The sequence below is a fragment of the Myxine glutinosa genome, chromosome 2 (assembly GCF_964187855.1).
Source record: "Myxine glutinosa chromosome 2, kmMyxGlut1.1, whole genome shotgun sequence".
Classification (NCBI taxonomy): domain Eukaryota; kingdom Metazoa; phylum Chordata; class Myxini; order Myxiniformes; family Myxinidae; genus Myxine; species Myxine glutinosa.
The window spans coordinates 13,348,290-13,365,443 of NC_136262.1; the positions used below are offsets into that span (position 1 = coordinate 13,348,290).

Below are 17,154 nucleotides of genomic sequence, written 5' to 3' on the forward strand. Positions count from 1 at the left end.
GATGATGGTTATAGATTTGGATATTCTGAGATGGTGGTGAAGAGCCGTCTTGACGACCAAATTCCAGAACTTATAATGGGCCGCCACAAACCCAGTGCAGATGCCATGACGACCTTTAAAGGTGTGTACGCCGACCAAACCATGGACTTGTTTCATGGAGCAGCCGTCCAGCGGTCCATCTTTGTGACCATATTGGGGAGCCCGTCCGTGGTAGTAAACGCCTCCACGCGCTCGTCTTGCCCAGAATCACCACCATCTGCTCATCCCGCCCAGAAGCAGATGTGTTTTCTGGCTCTGCTGAGTGGACACACTTGTTGCGGGCTTTGTGGAATGATCTAGGATTGCCTCAGTCAGGTTTGCCTTCCAGGAAGAGAAGGCAACTTATTTCAAAGCAACTGCCTTACCACAGGATTCAGTGTACCGTGAGTGGGAAGAAGGGTAGGATAACTGAAGACAAGATTGGATGGATCTGTACATAGGATAGTGCAAGTTTCTGTGGAAGAATTTCTCGGCCGTGTTAATATCAGGGGCGGTAGATATGGGAGAGCAGTCCTGAAGAGAGATGACTGCTTGCTGTCCCAATCTTCCTGAGGGAACCGCCAGACATGGCGGCGTTGAGGCAGCTCTCTGAGAATAACCAGACGGATGTTGACTTTCACAAACATGATCAGATGAACCAATTGGAGCAGAGGAAGAGGAGGATACATTTGCGGGAAAGCTGATCATTACCAAGTCCTGAATGGAGGATGTGCCATTGACTGAAATCCGGGTTGGAAAGTACACAGATTGCATCAGTCCCATGGAGTCACAGAAGTCCTTTGCTGAAGTGCTATGTCTGGTGAGGGAGGTACCAACACCCACCCAAGTTGCATCGTGACGATTGAAATCGCCACATGAGGATGAGAGAGTTGGGATGAGTGGATGGAAGTTGGTTCAGGTTGTCTCATAGAGAGAGATGGATTCTAGGATGATATGGATGTATGATAGAGTCGTCACTGTTTGGAAGACGGTACAACCCCCTCTTCAGCATCTCTCCACTTCCTGTCCCCTCTTTCGGTATCCTGCTAACCAAGTATGAGGTGGGAGCAGAGGGAAAGTTACAGCCAGGTACTGTGAGGTGTACAATAAGTACACAGACACTGATAAATTGAGTTATTGATGTAAAGTGCATCTCGACACTAGTGCGGGGTTCAGGGCTATCAAACCGGAGGAGGCAATCACCAGGAGGAGATGCTAAGAAGTTAGTGACTTCCTGTGGGATGAAGGATTATGTTAAGCAGATGATGTCTGATTATATTATCAGCAGCGGGCTGGATTGAGAGATGTCAGGTAAGAGCGAAAACTTCGGATGATTCAGGTCCATAAGTTAGTGAAAGGGGAGGAGGAGTTTGGAGGATGCAAGACTGGGGGAAGGGTGTGGGACTGGGGGTGGGAAGGGGGGTGCGGGGATGGGGAGAAGTTGTGGGACTGGGAGCAGAAAGGGTGTGGGGGAAGGGGAGGGTGCGGGATGGGGGAGGTGGGAAGGCAGGTGGGTGCGGGACAAGGGAAGAATCTAGGATGGTGCATGATGGGAAGAGGCTGGAAGGGTGCAAGACAAGGGCGAAGCTGGGAGGGAAGCAGGACGGAGGGGGTGGGGAAGGTGGGAGTAGATGGGATGGTGGAGGAGTTGCTGGGGGGGGGCGGGGGTTCAGAGCAGGTTGGAGATCTGTGAGGAGCGCGACGAGCCAAAAGTTTTAAGTAAGTGGAGTGAGGGGGAATATTGTGGGGGTCAGCGGGATGCCGAAAGAGGGGACAGGAAGTGGAGAGATGCTGAAGAGGGGGAGACATGGAAGAATGCAGGATGCAAGTCAAACAGAGTTTTGAGTGCTGGCCTCAAGTCTTAAATCACAAATTATAAACATAGCTCCTAACAGCCGAATCGAAGTGACATCACATGGCATTGTATAAATTTCATTGGAATTTTGGGTTTGACACAGATAACATTCTGGTTAGTCTGGTGACCCATGTCATGTAACAAACACATTCAGTGATGCAGTAGACATTTAATGATGTAAAAAGAGACCCAAAAATAAAACATGAGAAATAGAGGCACATTACAGGTTGTTCTTCCCCTAACAAAGTTATGCTTTCAAATTGTAAAACAATAAAAAATAATTTAACTGAAAGTTCCTCTGATAATGTTATCATTTTTGTGCTATAACAACAATATTGTTTTTTACAATATGAATGGAGGATAGTCAGTGTGAAGTCAGGCTTCTATAAATAGTTGATGAGGAACTACAGGTGGTAATTGACCTGTCACTTGGTGTGAAAAAACAGTTTTTAAGTGTTTTAATTGTTAATTTTCAAGAAAATTGTAGAATAGAGTCGTGTCGGCTGAAAGAGGATAGATTGATATTATTCATTCACTGGTCCATCCTGGATGTGTAATTTCATTTCAGAGACTGGGCAATGGTAAAGTAAGCACGTTCAATCTCCTGCTCGGTCGGACAGCTGTGGGAGAACTCATTCTCAGCAATGGCGTGCCTCATGTAACGCTCAATGCCAGAGAACCGCTCCAAGATGTCCAAGCCACGGTATCTCCCCAGGACGACCTGGAAAACCACAAAACACGTCACACTCGTCACAGTCGCTCAACAATTCTTTTTCTGAGGATAAATGGATTCACATTGCCAAAACAAAGCAAGACCTCTAAGCATCTGACTATAATACACCAAATGTCCGTCCGTCCGTCTGTCTGTCCGTCCGTTCCCAGGTACCGCAAAAACGCCTGAAACGAGCGCAACGATATTTTGGGTGGGTAATCCTGGGAACCCCTGGAGTAAAATAGGCTATATTGTTTTTCCAATTTCAGCTTTGGTCTCCAGCATTTTCAGGTTTGGACTCCTGCCGAATGTTATTGTCCCGGGTACCGCAAAAACGGCCGCACCGATCGCAACGATACACCTCCATGCCCGTGGGATTCCCATGGGTGACCCCACCAGTGACCTTAATTTAATGTCTTCTTATGGTTGTTGCCTTTCGGAGCCAAAGATTACCATTCACGTAGGAGCCGCAGTAGCACAGCAACTACACTGCCAAAAAAAAATTTTCTTGGTAATAAAATATTTTTCTTATAATAATAAAAGTTTTCTTGAAACAAGAAAAATTTAGCCAAAAGAAAAAGAATTCTTGGGGTTTTCTTGTTTTTACTTTTTTCTTGTTAAAACTATTATTAAGTCAATAAAATATTTACTTCCACCACAGAAAGTGGACGGAATTTATGTTTTCACCTGTTTGTTTGTTTGTTACTTGCAAAATTGAAGATTTTTCAAGTATGTTGGTTGGTTTTGTGCGTTATTCTGTCTGTTTGTCTGTCTGTCAATTGCCTACAGGTCACAATTTTAAACCGATCTTCACGAAACTTCCCCAGATGGTAGAGTTGGTCATACGGAAGAAGCCTATTGATTTTGAGGTCAAAGGTCATCTTGAGGTCAAATTTCTAAAATTGTCATTTTTCATCCAATTGACCTGAAAATTAAACAGCAATTGCATTGTACCTCACTGAATTGGGAAACCAACTATTTTAAGGTCAAATCAAAGTCAAACTTCTAAAATCAATTTTCATTTGAAAATCATCTGGCCTGGCGTTGGCTTAGCGGTTAGGGTGCTGGCTTGGGATCCTAGGATCCTGGGTTCGAATCCTGGTCGATCGCTAAATTAACACCAGGGGGGTTGACTCAGCCTGTCATCCTTCCGAGGTCGGAAAATTGAGTACCAGCTTGCTGGGATGAATGATCACGGTGTGTACCCCGATTCAGAATAGGTACAACGTATCCCTGCGCATTGTAAGAGCGTGACCAAGGGTTGGCGTCAGGAAGGGCATCCGGCCATAAAAACATTGCCTCAAACAGGGAACCATGATTGTCATGGGGCCCGCAAGGCTAACCCCCGCTTTAGCGGGGAAAAATGGCCTTAAAACGATCATTCATATTCATTCATTCATTTGAAAATCATCAATTTTTATCCTATGAAATTGAAAATTAAACAGAAATTACATAGTGCATCACTGAATTGTAAAAGCAACTATTTTAAGGTTAAAAGGTCAAAGGTCAACGGTCAACGCAACGTCAAACTTCTAAAATCAATTTTCATTTGAAAATCATCAATTTTTATTCTATTAACTTGAAATTAAACAGCAATTACATAGTTCGTAATTGAATTGGGAACCCAACTATTTTTGAGGTCAAAGGTCAAAGATCAACTCAAGGTCAAACTTCTAATATCAATTTTCATCTGAAAAATCATCAATTTTAATCTGATTGACCCGATCTATGATCAAGATGGTCAATTTTAATCTTAATGAAATGGACAATTTGATGTAACTATGGCAACTTTTTTTGGGGGGTGGAGGTGGATTTTGCAAGTAGTGCTCTGCATGGCATCTTCCTGTTTGTTTGTTTGTGAGCATGATATTTCTGATTATCTCCCTTTGTAAATTGCTATTTAAACGTGCGACTAGCTGTGCTCGTACAATGATGTTTTTTCAGCGTTTAAGGGTTATGCGTGTGTTAGCAACACTTTCCCTAAACGCGTTTCATAAATTTGGCCCTTCGTGTTGATCTAAAACCGAGTGCAAAACGTCCCTCAGACCTTTCATTGTGTAATAGGTCATCTTGTTTAAGTCATTTAAATTTTGTTTATTATTTTCACGTCATTTTGTTTCTTTTTTTGAAAGAAAAACATCAAATATGACCAGACTTTCTTCTCGATATTCAATAGAAATCGTGATCAAGCTATAACACCACACCTTACTACTGGCATCAGAGATTGAGTTGGGATTCTGTACCAGCAATGTTATAACTGATTGTCATTTGTGTCATGCGTATTGATTATGCAAAATGTTAGATATTTCATGTCATGGCAAGAAGGAAATCACAAAACAATATTTATCCATGCCAAACAAACAACTTTCCATCTTTGACAACAAGCAGATACGAAAAGAATCCATTCTAAATTGATTTTCTCGACTATGTATACAAAAACTAGAGGTTCCAGGGAACCTGAACAAAACTGGTCTATATCAATATGGTTAGAATATGCATAATAGAACCACAAACTATATAGTTTATATGTGATAAAAATATATGACAAAAATTGATTTTTCAATATGGCCGCCCTGCCGCGCCCATTTTTGGGCGTGCAACGCCCAAATGCAATCCCAAATTAGTTTATGTCTTAAAGATGCTGCATAACAAGTTTCATCAAATTTCATCAATATTTGTGTCTTTCAGAGCGTAGACGTCAAATTGTTTACAGACGACAGACAGACAGACAGACAGATGGACGACGGACACTGGGTGTCGACAAAAACTCAGCTGGACACAGTCCAGTTGAGTTTTAAAAAAGTACAACTACAAAACCACACCACCACAACCACCACCCTGAAAAATTTGGTTGGTATGCGGCAAATGTCAATTATATTGTCTCACCGACAGCACAAATACGTTTAATTACAGCTAGAACAGCGCTCGGTAGAGCACATAGCTCGGATCTGGATCTGGACCTGAACAAAAATCGAATCGGCTTGTTCTGGACACCTACCCAACTCATTGACCTAGTTTTGTCACAACTCGTCAATAACTTTATGGTATATCGTGCTATTTATCGTTTTACACTCAATGGTGTCGATTAATTTACAAAATTAAAAACATCTCTTATGCAGAGCAGATTTGGATCTTCATGAAAATCAAATCGATTCCTCTCTGTCACACATCCTGTTCGTCCGAATCGTCCATAACTTTTTGAGATATTGTGCTACATATTATTATTGGCCCGAACTAAAAATGGTGAAGAATCACTTGTAAATTCTAGTATCCAGATCTGGATCTTCACCAAAATCGAATGAATTTGTCCTCACATACCAAACCTTTCGACCAAATTTCGTACGAATCCGTCCACAACTCTTTGAGATATCCTGCTCACAGACAGACAGGGGGTGAAAACATAACCTCCGTCCATCCACCTTAGGTGGTGGAGGTAATAACAATATGGTCATAATGATACAATTTTATACTGAAATTCAATCAAAAATCAAGCTGATATTAAACCCTAAGATTTGAGTGAGTGAAATCCTCATTAATCTACTTCCTATACAAGTACATACACCACACTTCAAACAGGCAAACGTGTTCTCACCCTGATAACATTCAGTTTGGGTAGGAGAGTGCAGTCTGCCTGTGTGAGATGGTTTCCATCTAGAAACGAACGTTTTGATGGACCTTCACCAGGTTCTCTGGGCAGTGGACTCGTCAGGTACAAATCAAGGATCTCCAAGGTATGCATGAGTGCCCGCTCCTGTGCTATAGCCATAGAACCGGAAAGAAAACACAAAACCAAAATGGACAATGTGAAAATGAATGTTTTACTGAAATTATCATCTCTGAAAAAATTCTCTGAAAACAGATGTGTTTCTGGGTCACTGGTCATCATCAGTGTGGAGTTTATTTACCAGAAATTGAGCTACTAACCCGTCCCTCTTAAGATTATATCTATAGATGACACATTCAATGTTGAGAGCATTGACTCTGTGCCACACCAACACTTGACTCCAAACATGATGACCAGTGGGACATCTGCCACCCGTCCATCCTGTTTGCGCATCAATTATATAATTAAGGGGCTTTCTGAATTTCAAGCGGGAAAGCAGATATTAAAGTTAATGTGCACTTTTGGCTTAGTTGCTGTCAGTTAAAGACACAGAGACATCCATTGCACATAATCTACATAAAAGTGGCTTTTGCTTGAATTATTCAATAAATAAATCAATTAATTGAAGAATGCGTGAGCAGTACTCGTACTCTTTAAAAACTGTGTGTACAATCCAAGTCCCACTCTCCCTCCCCCCAAACTCCTTTCTCCCGGCTGAGTTACGCACTACTCGCATAGTCCCAGGTCCACCACTCTCCCAGCCGAGGGAGCGAAGCTCGACTGGCCAATTTGTATTTACGGATATTTTCATTTTTGGAGTTTTGTGATTTTTTTCTCCTGGAATTGTGTTTTGGAGTTACATCAGTATGTGAAATTTATACTTTCTAGCCCATCTAGAAGGTACTAAACATTTATATCAGTGAGTGAGTGGTTATGTCATGGAGCTTTATCTATAAGATACACATCTATAAATGGATTGAGGTGTTTGCTGGAATGTTTGTACCAGCATTGCTCGCCAGGCTGGTGTTCCGAATGTATAACGAAAATCTCGAGAAGATGTCACGACCTGCAGAGTTTGATCCTGGGTACTGCACCGCCAGCTTGGGATACCTTGAAGGAAAACAGGGTTGTGACAGGCAGAGACATGTGCAGTTAATTTGAGTATTTTTGAAAATGCAAAATAAAAACGAAAGGTAATTTTTTTATAGCAGGGGTGTTTTTGGGGGGGGGGGGGGGGGGGGGGGAATATAGATATGATAAATAAATAAACTAAAACAATTAAAATATAATATATATTTAAAATAGGAGAGAACATAAAGGAGAAAATGTGAAGGGGAGAGAGAGAGAGAAGGAAAATGAGTAGGAAAGATACAGATATAAAATAAAAGTGGAAAAACAGAGTGGGGAAAAAGATTTTTCACGACAGCGGATCTAACTTTCCACACCATCAACTTTTCCATCCTCACCAAAGAATCATGCACTTAAATCTATCTGGAAATGGGAGAATGCCATCAAACAGGGGACGAAGGCACTCCAGTGGTAGTGTGGCGACAATATTCAATATCTACCCGACATAATGAAGGATACCCATCACGTAAACCTGGACTTATTCAATCCCTACCCTACATAATCAAGGATACTCATCACGCACCCAGGATCTTATTCAATCTCTTCCCAACATAATCAAGGATACTCATCACATCAACCTGGACTTATTCAATCTGTTCCCAACATAATAAAGGATGCCCATCACATAAACCTGGACTTATTCAATCTCTTCCCCACATCATCAAGGATACCCATCACACACCCAGGATCTTATTCAATCTCTTCCCAACATAATCAAGGATACTCATCACGCACCCAGGCTCTGATTCAATCTCTACCCTACATAATGAAGGATACCCATCACGTAAACCTGGACTTATTCAATCTCTACCCGACATAATCAAGGATACTCATCACGCACCCAGGATCTTATTCAATCTCTTCCCAACATAATCAAGGATACTCATCACATCAACCTGGACTTATTCAATCTGTTCCCAACATAATAAAGGATGCCCATCACATAAACCTGGCCTTATCCAATCTCTTCCCCACATAATAAAGGATACCCATCACATAAACCTGGACTTACTCAATCTCTTCCCCACATAATCAAGGATACCCATCATGCACCCAGGATCTTATTCAATCTCTTCCCCACATCATCAAGGATACTCATCACGCACCCAGGCTCTGATTCAATCTCTACCCGACATAATGAAGGATACCCATCACGTAAACCTGGACTTATTCAATCTCTACCCTACATAATCAAGGATACTCATCACGTACCCAGGATCTTATTCAATCTCTACCCGACATAATGAAGGATACCCATCACGTCCCCAGGATCTTATTCAATCTCTATCCAACATAATCAAGGATACCCATCACGTCCCCAGGATCTTATTCAATCTCTATCCAACATAATCAAGGATACTCATCACGCACCCAGGATCTTATTCAATCTCTACCCTACATAATCAAGGATACTCATCACGCACCCAGGATCTTATTCAATCTCTACCCTACATAATGAAGGATACCCATCACGTACCCAGGATCTTATTCAATCTCTACCCTACATAATGAAGGATACCCATCACGTACCCAGGATCTTATTCAATCTCTCCCCTACATAATGAAGGATACCCATCACGCACCCAGGATCTTATTCAATCTCTTCCCTACATAATCAAGGATACCCATCACGCACCCAGGATCTTATTAAATCTCTACCCTACATAATGAAGGATACCCATCATGTACCCAGGATCTTATTCAATCTCTCCCCTACATAATGAAGGATACCCATCACGCACCCAGGATCTTATTCAATCTCTCCCCTACATAATCAAGGATACCCATCACGTACCCAGGATCTTATTCAATCTCTGCCCTACATAATCAAGGATACCCATCACGCACCCAGGATCTTATTAAATCTCTACCCTACATAATGAAGGATACCCATCATGTACCCAGGATCTTATTCAATCTCTCCCCTACATAATGAAGGATACCCATCACGCACCCAGGATCTTATTCAATCTCTCCCCTACATAATGAAGGATACCCATCACACACCCAGGATCCTATTCAATCTCTATCCAACATAATCAAGGACACTCATCACGCACCCAGGATCTTATTCAATCTCTATCCAACATAATCAAGGATACTCATCACGCACCCAGGATCTTATTCAATCTCTTCCTAACATATTCAAGGATACTCATCACGCACCCAGGATCTTATTCAATCTCTATCCAACATAATCAAGGATACTCATCACGCACCCAGGATCTTATTCAATCTCTATCCAACATAATCAAGGATACTCATCACGCACCCAGGATCTTATTCAATCTCTTCCTAACATATTCAAGGATACCCACCATGCACCCAGGATCTTATTCAATCTGTACCCTCCATATTGCTTTAATTGCAAAAATAAATTTTGAGTGCTTTATCATTCAGAAACCGTTGTGGCCTGTTTCAAGTTCCATTGCATTGCTGCACGGACTGAACAGCAAGAAAAAGGCAAGCCACAAAGTATACCAAAACAAAAACCACAAAGGTTTATCTCTCAAGTTCTTTAAAAGTGAAATTCAAGTGGGAAATTGGTGAATTAAATTCAAATATTTATCAAGCTACAGAGCTCACAAAATGTGTTCACAGCTAGAACCAACATGGTGGAGTTCCGAACATGAGGTTTGATTCGATGTTGGGCATTTTGGGGTTTTTTTAAATCGGTATCTATATATAATGAAAGCAGATCGCACAAAAAGGTGAAAAAAATGTTTTTAAAATAAATTTAATTAAAGAATACCAAATGCGCCCAACCAGTTCCACCTGGCATGAAAAAAGGCCTGCAACAAAATGGCGGCTTAAGACTCCTGCGAGATGACAGTAGACTGACCAAGATGGCGCACCACAATCCTGGTAAGGATTTCTTTTGTATTTTGATGATGAGCATCTCGCTGATTATCTTCAAAAGGTGTGTTTAAATTCACCCAAACATCCGGTTTTCATTCTTGCACTCCCGTGGAGGTCCGTTCATATGCATGCAAAGTTTGGGGCCGCTAGATTTTATTGTTTTGGAGTTATGGAGGAGACACACTGATACACATGCACACTTTATCTTTTACTAGGGCATGCCCGTACTATATATATATCTAAAATTATATCCCCCCCCTCTATTTACATGAAATGGTTTGGTCCATTCGCAAAGCCAAAGCGAACGGCTTGCGAGTACGGTGACAATCCCCCCCCTCTATTTACATGAAATGGTTTGGTCCAAAGCGAACGGCTTGCGAGTACGGTGACAATCCCCCCCCTCTATTTACATGAAATGGTTTGGTCCAAAGCGAACGGCTTGCGAGTACGGTGACAATCCCCCCCCCTCTATTTACATGAAATGGTTTGGTCCAAAGCGAACGGCTTGCGGAGTTTGGTAAAGAAATCGCCATAGCTCGGTAACTACTTCTCCGATTAATATGAAACCTTGAAAAGGCACATCCTCGGGTCCCCAGCAATATACCTGGCAAGTTTCAAGTATATCGGACTGGTAGTTGTCGAAAAACAGCGGTCGCATACACACACACACAGACACACACACACACAGAGATTACTGGAATTATAGATAGATTATTATAGAGATGGTTGGGAGACAGTGGCCATAATTATATAATAATATTGTTGTGGACGCGGTTAAAGATGTTATTTTGACCGAGCGGTTGGTACTACCGCGACCGAACAGTGCTTCCTTGATTAATACCTGATTTGCCCCAAACTTTGGCCGGATCGCGCCACCGCTATTCAATCGGGAAAACTCTAAAGCGACCGAATACAAAGAGGAAGAAGACGTACAGAAGAGGACTTGGATTTATTATTTACACATATAAGTAGGAAGAAAGCAGTCACGTTTATTTACAGACGAGATTAGATACACAGTGCAACGCTAGCTTACCTACAGTCTTAATTAACCCAGGGACAGAACAAACAAGGACAGACTTACGTGGGGAATGATGATAGGACTGGCGGGAGATGGATGGCTGGCGGGATAGGGAGGTCCAACTAGTTCTGCAGCTGATCGACTCGTGGGCAGCCGCCGCTCCTTCGCGGCCCTGCTCCAAACTGCCGTCCAGGCCTCACGCTGCTGTGGCTGCAGTTTCGGTGGCTCCAGCTGCAGCAAATGCAGTTTCAGTGGCTCGAGCTGCAGTTCAACCCTGGACTTCTCTCGCAGTTTCAGTGGCTCGATCTGCAGCTCAACTCTGGTCTGCTCTCGCAGTTTCGGTGGCTCGATCTGCAGCTCAACTCTGGTCTGCTTTCGGACTCAACTCCGTCAAAGCTCATCTCCCGTCTGCTGCTGGGAAACGCCCTGCCGTGGGTTATATAGGCCCCACCCCTCAACCTTCGCGAACCTCCTCGATGTTTCTTTCCACACCCTCTCCAAGTCCAACCCCTTGTCGTGGTTGGTTGAGTGGGGCTGACTCACTCCTCCCCTCTATGACGAGGTGGGGACCCGCCTTTCTTCCCCAACCCTGCCTCGTGGTCAATGGCGGCAATTGTTGGAGCGGAGGTAGTTTCCAATCGACGAAAGGGGGAATGGAGGTTTTGGGAGTGGGAATGAAGGGAATCTATCTCTTTCACTGGTGCAATGGAGTATTTCAATTAATGGGAGACACAGCCTTACCCTAAAACACATAATAAGATATAAGCTATCGAACAGGGGTATTCTATGATTAGCTGTGGTGTGGATGCTTTATGGACTAATTATAATAATAATAATAATTCATTTATTTTGTATAGCGCTTTTCCAGAAGCCCAAAGGCGCTTTGACAGAGTGGCAAACATAATGCATAACAATACATGAAAACAACAATTGCAAAAAGACAAGAATCAATAGGGAAATATTTAAAGCAAAAGGAGGGAGAAGGAGAAGAGATAGTCAGGGGTTAAATGCTGTGGGTTGAATGTTGAATGCAGTGTTGAACAGGTGGGTCTTTAGTGATGTTTTGAATGTGGTGAGTGAGGAGGAGTCTCTGATGGTGTGAGGTAGTGAGTTCCAGAGGGTGGGAGCAGCGATGGAGAAGGCCCTGTCCCCCCAGGATCTGAATTTGGTCCGGATGGAGGGGGTCAGGAGGTTGGTACCAGCAGAGCGGAGGTTGCGGGTGGGAGTGTGTCTGGAGAGGAGGTCAGCCAGGTAGGATGGGGCCAGGTTATGGAGGGCTTTGTATGTCAAGAGGAGGATTTTGTACTGGATTCTCTGGGGGATGGGGAGCCAGTGAAGCTTGTAAAGGACGGGGGTGATGTGGTCACGGGTCCGGGAATGGGTGAGTAGACGGGCAGCGGAGTTCTGAATGTATTGGTGTAAAGGTCAAAGTTCTGAATGTTCTGAATGTATGTTCTGAATGTTCTGAAATAATTATGGGACGCCCTTTGACCTTTACACAGCTCCGGAGGCAGGAGGCGCAGAATAACAATAATAATAACAATAAAGCACACAAAAAAAAATAATACAGTCCTCATATCCGCAACACTGCACCCTCCTCCTCTTAGCACTACCCGGGCCGACAACTTTTATTTAGTGTGACACGTAGGTGTAGTTCCCTCTACTTTTAACCTGACCCTGAGTGCGACAGTTTTTAAAACATAAATAAATGTGTCCCGCTGCTCCATTGCACCCTGCCTAACAGACTTACGCCCACAGTTAACCGAATTGCGGAATGGTCTTCAAACTATACATTGACGGTGGGGAGCATTATTTACAATGACTCTGCTTTTATTTACAAGACTAACCCAGGACCTGTAATTGTTCTTTCTGGGGGGGAGACAGTCTGCTCTGCATCAATGCACCATTAAAGTACCCAAAAACGCACCAATACACACCCAAGCACCAATCGGTGCAGTCACCATTGTTCAAGAAAATAAAACCAACAACCCCTAACCTTGCAGGTGATCTCTTGCTCTTCGGCTCCCTCTGCTGGCTATTATTATGTCTTCCAGTTGTTGTCATTCTCTTTCATTTTCTTACTGGCGGCCTATTTGCAATAAAGTGTGCCCAACGTGTCCATTTTATTTTCTTTATTTATGGCCCACAGGGCCGACTACGTGTGGTTCACCTGTGGGGCATCAGTGCCCTGTGGCCAAGGTCAGCCAGCAAGATTTCGGGCCCTCATGGCCGGTTCCAGCAGAGGGGCCATGCCCCAACCCATGGGGTCCATAAGTGGTGCTCGGCCACAGGCATGTGGTCCATAATGTGGTGCATCGATGCAGACAGCTGGTTCTGAGAGTGCCGGGCGCACAATGGAGGACTCACGCACGCTCCCCTCGGCGCCCAATGGCGCACAGGTCATGTGGGAGACAAAAGAGACAAATGAGCGAGGGGTAAGGTCACAAGGGTACACATCAATAAGGCAATGCAAGGTGAAATGCGTACGGAGGGCGAAGTGAGAAAGCTCGTCCCTACCGTACGTCACCCCCCTGCCACCTACACTACCCTTGCCCTTACCCCATATGTACAAAATCTACACATTTACTAATTCGTCGCTACTGTCACGTCTCCCCATATTTCCTCTATACCAAATTCGTCTCCACAATCCCTCTAGCCAAAATTTGCCATCACCAAATTCATCATCAATCCTCATAAGGAGGAAGAGATGGAACAACAAAGCACAATGTCACACCCACGTCATGATGCGTCTCACAATCCAAACATTTGCATCATAAAAAATAATCAAACAACCTGGCATGGTGTGGAGTACCTGTCACCTCAGGTGAGTGGATGCAGATGGTGCGAGGAGATCCTTCTTCCTAACTATCCTCAAAATGACTTTAACACACTTTACACGACCCGGGGTCTCTCCCTGCCAATCCATTGGCCAACTTACACTATGGGTTCTAAAAACCAATTCCCATTGACCAAACTGTGGTGCTTCTCAATTTGGGGTCTCACTCCCCCGATTCATCTCCCGGTGCCCTTGCACAATTTCTGGGCTGGGGCGTGTAGCTCTCCCAGCAGGTCTACCCACCTGCACACCTCCACCACTGTAGTTGCCACCCGAGCTTACCTGCTCCTTAACCTAACCTAACTAACTGGGGAAGGCCCCTCCTGGCTCTGTCACCCCTTGGTGCCCTCTGGCACTGGGCTACCCGGGTCCGTCCTCCGGATCCTCGGGCCCCATCCACAACAACTACCGGCTCCCAGAGCCCACCTGCGGCCTCACCTGGCCGGCATCCTCACAGTGGTGGAGTGCCCAAACCAACTACACACACTAACAGGCTACACGCCCAGCCATTTCCACAACACTAATGCACCCATCCAAACTCCATTCTGTCACCCGCACCACAGATGCCAATATCCAACCACAATTTACCTATACCCTCTACCTAACACTTACACTACCCGCCCCGGGTATTCGTGATGGGGGTCCATCCTTCCCCCATTCACACCTTCGCACCATCCACTCCACTCCATAGTTTCCACCATACTCACTCCACGACCATCCATTCCAATCCGCCATATATCCCACACTCCATGTCTTCCATACACCTGTTCCTCATACCTGTTGTTGCACACCTGTGCACTCACACCTGGTGCCACCTGCACCCTCCTTCTCTTCCTGGACCATTTGGTCATCACAATACACATCACCACTACTATCACTCAAACACTGCTCCATTCACCTGTTCAGTTGCACACCTGTGCAATCACACCTGTTCCTCCCCCACTTTTCACAATACACTTCTATACACCTCCAACACTCACACAGCATCATCTCATCTACCTGTTGCCCTGCTAACTTAGTGCTCCCCGTCTTCCCTTCAAACAAAGCACATACCACGTCATTATCATCCACTCTAATCTACCTACGTCCCCACTACATGTATCCTTGTCACTAACTAATCTTAACGTTGCCTAATGTCATCTTCTAGGGCCCTACACACAATATATCCTAACCCACCCGGGCTAGTTTTCACTGCCATAAACCCCATAATCTAGTGCTCCTTTGCCCCCCTTCCGTGAGGGATGGTGGATTTGCCATCCCACCACATCGGGGGTCTCTCACTATAAATTTTGCTCATCCAAATTCAATAAATCAAAAATTTGCCAATCACTCTACCAATCCTCTGCCAATCATCACTCTGCCAATCCTTTACCAATCATCAAATTTTGCTTTTTTTCTAATTTTGGGTCCAAAACACTAACCTCATCACCCGTCTACTTATTAGATCCTCTCGGTGCGCCAATTCACTTCGAAAGCTCGGCTTCGTACAGCCGAGCAATGAATGCGGGTTCTTTGGTGCCGGCGGCTGGATGCGTCCGGCACTCGGTGCAGGGACGGGGGCTTACCCGTGCCGAGATCCCACGCACCACCTCGGCGCGGAGCCATCCAATTGCCCGATCTCGACCTGCCGGAACGTCTCCACAAAAGGGGGTCGCCATGACGACCCTCCCTATCGGGATGCCCGCTCCGCCTAGTGGAGCACGGACGCGGCCGTTCGAAACGCGGCCCAGCGTGGATCATGTACGGCGGTCCTTTCGAACCCGCCGTGGCTCGGATCCCCGCTGGTCCTCGCGGCACGCGAAGCTGCCCGACGCGCACCGAGGGCCCGACTCGGCTAAATGTCGTTCTAACCGCTAACCCGGTTACCGTCGATGCCCCACCTGCATGCTTACGCGCATACGCTACCCCTTTCACCCTCACCGAGCTCGGTGTTCCAACGCCACCCGTACACCCCGCATACTTCGTCATTGCATTCGTTCTTTCGCTCACAGACTTGGTCACACACCTGACCACCGAACACCTTGGCACACATTCGTCGCTCGCACACCTCACCAACACACCTCTTCACGCCCCCTTCTTTGTGACAATCACAGGTGTGCTCTCACTCGCACACCCAACCACGTGCCTCACTACCAACTCAAGTGTGCATTCCCACACACGCTCTACCCTTCCAGGTGTGCATCCTTCCATTCCAGGTGTACATCCTCGCTCACCTGTCACAACCAACTCACGCTCCGTGTCTCTCTCACTACTTTCACCACCACGCTTGACAACGCACTCACCCTTACTCTCGACAGCGCTCTTTCCTCATGCACCTGTCCGTTACACACCTTTCTCGCGCACACTCTTGCGCACACTCTTGCGCACACTCTTGCGCACACTCTCCCGTTACACCCTCTGTAACACTCACCACAGGTGTGCATTCTTCCTTACTTTTGACAGCGCACTCTTTCCTCATGCACCCGTCCGTTACACACCTTTCTCGCGCATCCTCTTGCGCACACTCTCCCGTTACTTCCTCCGTAACACTCACCACAGGCGTGCATGCTTCCGTTACATCCTCTAACACTCCTCACTACGCGCTTCCATGTGCTCCCTCGCACACGCGCTACGACCGACTCACTCTTGACAGCACACTCTCTCCTTGGCGCGCACTTTTTCCTCACACACCCCATGGTCGGACATTCTCACACACCTCTTTTTTCGCACACCTGACCTGTCGCACACTTCACCAACGGCCTTTCACGAACACCCGGGTCCACAACAACCCCCAAGCCGACTGAAGCTCCCCTCACATCATATGCATTTTCACGTATATCGCCACTCACCTTGGCACCTCGTCTCCTCACCTCCTTCGCCACCTGCAAACTCTTTATTTGGTTAGCGAGCACAACATCACGATTCGAGCACCGACCTTGTACATATTCCATCACTTCCTCCTGTATTTCTCTCTTAGTTTCTGTCCGTCTCTTCTTAATTTCACTCACCTCTTCTTCCACTTCCTCTAATTTTTGCTTCACCTCTTTTATTTCCCGGTGCGTCTCCTCAAGTTCGTCCTCTAAGGCTATTTTGACCGTTTCTATGTGCGTCCTCACCTGCCGGTCGTTTGTTTCCATTACCTCTG

At 45.2% G+C, this 17,154-nt stretch overlaps 1 protein-coding gene across 1 annotated transcript in view; it reads right to left on the reverse strand.

Annotated features, from left to right (window-relative positions):
• Window positions 1-2,027: 2,027 nt before the first annotated feature.
• The window catches only part of LOC137422029 (chloride intracellular channel protein 4), a 54,713-nt gene continuing 39,586 nt past the window's right edge, over window positions 2,028-17,154 (reverse strand). The window contains exons 4-6 of the mRNA XM_068108712.2: window positions 7,193-7,299; window positions 6,178-6,341; window positions 2,028-2,594 (exon numbers count right to left, since the gene is read on the reverse strand). Coding sequence (XP_067964813.2) covers window positions 2,433-2,594; window positions 6,178-6,341; window positions 7,193-7,299 — 433 coding nt within the window. The 3' untranslated portion in view covers window positions 2,028-2,432. The remainder of the gene's footprint in view (window positions 2,595-6,177; window positions 6,342-7,192; window positions 7,300-17,154) is intronic.